The sequence below is a fragment of the Triticum urartu genome, chromosome 7A (genome assembly GCF_056163025.1).
Source record: "Triticum urartu cultivar PI428250 chromosome 7A, HENAU_Tu73, whole genome shotgun sequence".
Lineage (NCBI taxonomy): Eukaryota > Viridiplantae > Streptophyta > Magnoliopsida > Poales > Poaceae > Triticum > Triticum urartu.
The window spans coordinates 214,773,102-214,779,649 of NC_141879.1; the positions used below are offsets into that span (position 1 = coordinate 214,773,102).

Below are 6,548 nucleotides of genomic sequence, written 5' to 3' on the forward strand. Positions count from 1 at the left end.
GCGTACCCAACAAGATTGAGCTCAAGAATTTGATCTTGCAAGAAGCTCATGACACCCCGTATTCCATCCACCCCGAAGGAACCAAGATGTATCAAGACCTAAAGGAAAGATTCTGGTGGCATGGCATGAAGAGAGAGATAGCCACTTTCGTCGCTAAGTGTGACATATGCCAAACGGTCAAAGCTGAACATCAGCGACCCACTGGATTGTTACAGCCTCTCAAGGTGCCTGAATGGAAATGGGATAAAGTCGGAATGGACTTCATCACTGGATTACCCAGGTCAAATAAGGGACATGACTCCATCTGGGTCATAGTCGACCATTTGACCAAAGTAGCCCACCTCATTCCTGTCAAAACGACTTACAAGGGAACCCAGCTCTTCCATGTCAAAGGAAAGCTCGCCCCAAGATACATCGGCCCCTTCAAGATCACTGACCAACGAGGAGAAGTGGCTTACCAGTTGGAACTGCCACCTGAACTATCCAATGTGCACCACGTATTCCACGTGTCACAACTCCGGAAGTGTCTCCGGGTTCCAGACAAGCTTGATCTTTACAAGGACATCAATCACCAAGCCATTGACCTTCAGCCTGATTTGACTTACCGTAAGAGGCCCATCTGCATTTTGGATGAGGCTGAGCGAAGCACTCGAAGCCGCACCATCAAGTACTTCAAGGACCAGTGGAGCAACCACACTGAAGCAGAAGCAACATGAGGATTTGAAGACTACCCCAGATCCAAGTTTCTGTATCCCTTTTCGCGCCTAGTCTGGGAATCTCGGGGACGAGATTCTTGTAAGGGGGGTAGGTCTGTCACACCCTGATTTTCATGCCACAACACTTAAGCTAATAAATCATGATAAAATGTGGTTTGACAAAAACTTTTGAGTGTTTTCTCTTTGCTTTGATTGAATGTCTGACTGCTATTTGCAAGTGCTCTAAAAATCAAATAAATCCTCCAACTCCTATACTTCATCTCCTTGCTCCAAACCCTCGAACCAATGATCATGCCATGTGTATAGGACATAAAAATAATTTCTTACAAAAATAATTTGGCCAAATAGTATTTTCAAAAATTAGTTTTCCAAAAACCCCTGAATTGAGGTTTGTACTGCAAGTACTTAATTCAGGGCAGTAAAAATCTTTCCAAAAATATATTTGACTCCTATTAGATATAGGACACCCAGAAAACACAAAAATATGATTTTAAAAGTTACTTTCCTATTTTATTTAAAGGCTTTTTCTTAAGTCCAGAAATGGTCTTTAATAGGTAAAAATTATGTTAATGCTTTAAAAATATTTGGGACAAAATAGGGAAACTCAGTAGACATATATTGTCCATATATAAGAGTTTCACCACATGGTCATGTTCAAGATATTGGTCAAATCCCTCAAAAACCCTTTCTGGATATTTCAAGCTTTTGAAATATTTACAAAGGAAATGTTCCCCAAAAATTCCAAGAAAATCCTAGCATGTCACATATGACATGTTTGATGATCTTGCCAAGTCTCATGTCATGGAGAACAGTATAACCCGATGAAACCCTCTCAAAACCACTTATGTCCTTTTTCAAGTTTGAACAACTTTGCACTGTCAAACATGTCCAAATGCTCTCAAACTTGGTGCACATGCTAAAATGGTGTTAAAATGCATCTAGACCAAATGGCACAAGTTGGAAAGAATGTTATCTTGATCAAAGTGCCCCAAAACCCTCTCTGCCTAGAACCAAATTTGAACAACTCTACATTGGCAACTTTCTCCTTTTTATCTCAACTTTTGTGGACATGTTCATGACCTCAAATGATGACACTACACTAAGTGGTGCATCAAGGAGAATAGATTTGCATGACTAAATCTTGAAAAGTCCACTTCTGCTAATTTCTAGGGTTTACCAAAGTTGCATTGTCAACTTCCTCCAAATGAGCTCCAACTTGGTGATCAACCCCATTTCTATATGACACTTGATCCTGTTAATCTTCATATCATTTGGAATCCATTTGCTTGCCCAAACCACCATCAAACACCTTCTGGTAGAAATCTAAAATGCATGTTTCGTCCATTTCCACTAATCTCCATGAGCTCAACTTGTTCCCACAGCCCCATCTGGCCCTCCTCTAACCCCCGCATCTTTCCCTGCCCGAGGAGCCATGATGATGGGGGTGAAAAGCTCTTTTCCCTCTCTGGACAGCACCATTTCTCTCTCTCTCAACCTCCCTCCTCACTCCAGTGGATCCCCAAGGCATCCAATGCCATTGTCACATTGTTTACTCCCACCTGCATCTTCCAGACACAAGTGGGCGCGTGAGGACACGAGAAAAAGCCGCGGGTGCCGGCCATTTGCGCGCTCTGGAGCACGTCAGCGTGCTCCCGACCGTTGACGCCGCGCTCCCCCACCACCTCGAGCCTCCCCCTCGCGCCAGTCGAGGTGCCTCGACGTCCGCAACACGCCACGCCCCTGGCCCCCTCCTCCTTCTCCCTCCTGCTGCCTCCTTTCGCAGGCGCGCCGACCGCCCGAGAGCTCCAATGGACGAGCTCACACGCGCGACGCCCTGACACTTCCCCTCTCCTTCTCTCCCTTCCTCTGGGCGTAGACCACCCCTACAAACACCCCGGACACGCCCACGTGAGCCCCCGTGGCTTGCAGCGACGGCAACAGCCTCGCTGGCGCATGAGCTCACGGTGCACCTCGCCCCCTTACCTTAAAAGGCCACCCCGAGCTCTCTTTGGCTTCCGATGGCTCTCTCTCCCTCCTGCACGTCATCCCGACCGGCTCACTCCTCTCCCCGCGCCCTCCATAGCCCTCCATGGCCGGAGAGCCGCCGGCGGCTTCCACCTAAATTGAACCGAGCCCGAGCTCTTCTCCCTCTCCTCTCTCCACCAGCAGGCTCCCCTGAGCAAGGCGGAGCTCCCACGCTCTTCCCCTCGTCCGAGGACGCACCATAGCGCCGTGCCCAATCTCGCCCGATGCCACCGTCCGCCGGCATCCAAGCCGCCATCGCCTCGACCATCCCCGGCAGCCGTGGCATACATGAATGGATGCGGCGCTCGACGCCGAGCTCATCCATAGCCAGAGCGTCGCCGGAGGTGCTCCGTAGCACCGGCAGTCGTCGTCGGGGCTCTCTGCTCCCTCGGCCAGGCGAGCGCGCGGGAGGAAGACGAAGACGATGACCTGCGGGCGGGCCCCACTCGTCGGTGGCTCCACCCACCGGGCCACGCTGGCAAGTGGGCACGGGTCCAGCTCGGGGTTGCCTCCCGTGCGGGAAGGCATATTACCTCGGTACGCCTTCCACGTTGCCCCTGTCGCCCGCGCAGCCGAGCAGCTGGGCCGGCCCATGGCTATCTCTCGCCGGTGCGCAGGATAAGGGTAATGCCTTATATTTCTTTTTATTCTTTTCTAGTGAGTTTCTAAAATCCATAAATAATTCAAATTAACTCCAAATTTGATGATTCAAATTTCTAGTAGTTTCTAAATTCATTACCTATCACATGGTGCTACTTGCACATTTTTACAGAAATATTTCTTTCACAAATAATTAGCAAATCCTATTTTTCCATTTCTTTGATAAACTTTAGAAAATCATAGAGAGACCATTTTTTATCCAAATTCCATGATTCAAATCCTAGATGTCTATAAGTTCAAAACTTAGTTTTTGAACATTTTTACTAATACTTTCTGTATCACCTCAAATAATGGTCTATTTCTTCATATATAGCCAACTTTGCAAATTCATAGAGAAATCATTTGAACTCCAAATCTAGTGAAACCAACTCCTAGGTGCCTCAAGAATCATTCTTTGTTAAATGGGTACCTTTTCTCATTTTCCAAAATAATTCTTCTGTACACTTCTTGCAATTCCATAAACCCCTTGATTCCATCATATCATAATGTTCAAAAATAACCATTGACCCAATTCCAATGAAACCACTCTGGTTATTTTTCATATAACCAGAGATGTCCTAGAAAAGTCAAATTAATATTTTAGAGCACTTTTATTTCCTGCCTTGTTGTGTTGCTTATTATGGTTGCTTTCAACGATAGTTGACGAAGTAGACGAAATGCTTGGAGTTGGACCAGAGATATTTGAAGACCTCGAAGACTTTGTTAAAATAGGCAAGCAGCCCTTTGACCATGATGAACCATTTTACATCATGATGGCATTTTCGTTGCTTCACTGAGTGCATGATATACCTTGAATGGCAACCTTGCTAGGCTTGCCTCCGTTGCATACTCCATTGATACTTGCATTGTTCATGACTCTAACCTTGCTTAGTTGTGTTGGTGGGTTGTAGAAATATGCTATAGTAAATGGCTACGCAAAGTGGGTCAGGGTTATGCATGGAAAGAAACAAGTGTGGGTTGACATACTTGCAAACAGCCCAGTGGGTGCCACTAATGCCCCTGGGAGATGATGATGAACTAGGTCACTACTTGGTGGAAAGGTAGTGTACCGAGGCTCGATAAAAGTGTTGTTTACAGAGACGGATTAGATTTAAGATTTGTCGACTGTCCCAACCTTACATGCGCAACCACTCTACCCTTATATGGGAAAGGGCATTATTGATTACCTAGGCCGATACTAGCTTGGAGCCCGCATTACTAGTGACGGGGGAGAGTTGGTGCTCTCTCTCGGGACAGGGTCGTGCCAGGTAGGGCGGCCATGACTGTTTTCTACAGGGAACCGGATACACCGTTGTGTCCCCTCTCGGATGTTACGATCTCGAGTGAGTCTCGTATGATGTACATCGTGAGGATACGGAACAACGAGTGGACTCTTTGTTAGTGTCGTCTAGGGAAAGATAGTGATCGGGTGCTTACCCCAGGTACTTGAGGTACCGCGGGTCGTGGATGACACGGAAGTTCCCCGGATCTTGTGGGTAAAGTGTGCAACCTCTGCAGAGTGTAAAACTATTCGAATAGCCGTGTCCAGGGTCAAGGACAGTTGGGTGGTGCTGCTTAGACTACGTCCATATGTTTCTGACAAACAACATGGTTTGGTAAATCTATTGACGTGATTCGTGAGGAAGTCACGATGAGCTTGAGCATGTGTTGTTCATAACTCTCTCTCTCTCTCTCTCTCGATGTTGATGTCTGTAACCTCCTGATACTTGTTGCAGACGCATTCATATCCTTGATAGATGTTGATCATACTTGCATGAGAAAAACTAGCTTTCCGAAAAAATGCCAAATTAGTAGTAGTGCCTTGCATAATTTTTCTGTTATCACCCTTGGGTTGCTTGCGAGTACATTCAAAGTACTCATTGGCTTGCCACTGGTTATTTTATTGGCCAGACGCTTCCCAGTCAGAATGCCTGTAGGGTTAAGGCAGATGGCATGGGTCCAAGTTATCGACGAAGATTTCCTCTGCGATGTTATACTCAAGACTTGACCATAATGGTCCTACTTGTGTAAACGGTATGTATGGATGTAAGACTCTTGTTATTCAGCTTCTGTGTGTTCAGTGAGCATTGATCTCTGGGATCACTGTACACGTGCATTCGGTGATTACGACTTATGAGTCGGGGTCCCCACACCATGGCCTCCATTGCCATTGCGACGACTTCACGGGTGTCTCTCTTCGACTCACCCAATGAGAGCATCACCGCCAAGTGCCTCATGGCTAAAGCCACCAACAAGGTAACCCCCAATATCAAAACTACCATCATTAATCATCCTTCTCCGACAGATAGCATTAATGAACTTGAGGGAGCTAATGTGGAGGCTAACGAGTTTGAGGCCTTTATGGGCAAACTCAAGGGAAAATCCAAGAAGCACTTTGTTGCTCTCTTGGAACAACTTGGTGAAGCCAATGACATGATCGAGGCTCACGAAGACACCATCACTAAGATGGAAGGGCATAGTCGTGACTATGCCGATGAGATTTCGGATCTTTCCAATGCTCTTGAGGAAGAGCGTGGTCTTCGTTTGGCTCTTGAGGAGTCACACAACGTTGATCATGCTAAGTTAAAGAAAGATTATGATCATGTCCTCATAGTATCTCATGTGCTAAACTCTGAGAAGGCCGAACTTGAGGTTGATCTTGCTAGACTCAAAGAGGAGTTTGATCTACTTGACAAGGCTCACAAGGTCTTGAAGGGTGCTCATGCTAGCCTCAAAGAGTCTCATGATCAACTTCAAGTAAAGCTAACCAAGGAAAAATCCACTTTCCCTCGTATGATGTTAATTGATAATGCAAATGCTACTAACCCGTGTTGTGAGCATGTGCATCTCGTTGAGGAGAACGCTAAGCTAAAGGGGCAACTTGAGAGAGGTCTTGCGACTTGCATACAAGGCAAGAAGAACCTCAACGATCTCTTGATCAACCAAAAGGGAGTTGTGGCCAAGGAAGGGGTTGGGTACATGCCCGACTCCAAGAACAAGAAGAAGAATGACAAGACCAAACGACCTCCTCCTCTCATGCAAACCTTTGTGAAGGAGGGAGAGAGTGCCTCCAAGGAGAAGAAGAAGAACAAAGTCAAGAAGGGCAATGTCACCCCTCCCAACAAAGCCGGCGATTTTAATCCTTCTTATGTGTTATGTCGTGCTAGT

The 6,548-nt window shown here is 46.4% G+C and overlaps 1 protein-coding gene across 1 annotated transcript; it reads left to right on the plus strand.

Moving 5' to 3' along the window:
* Positions 1-254: 254 nt before the first annotated feature.
* LOC147959067 (uncharacterized) lies at positions 255-716 on the plus strand. Its single transcript, XM_087532446.1, has one exon. The coding sequence runs from the start codon at positions 255-257 to the stop codon at positions 714-716; it is 462 nt and encodes a 153-aa protein (XP_087388572.1).
* The last annotated feature ends 5,832 nt before the right edge of the window (positions 717-6,548 follow it).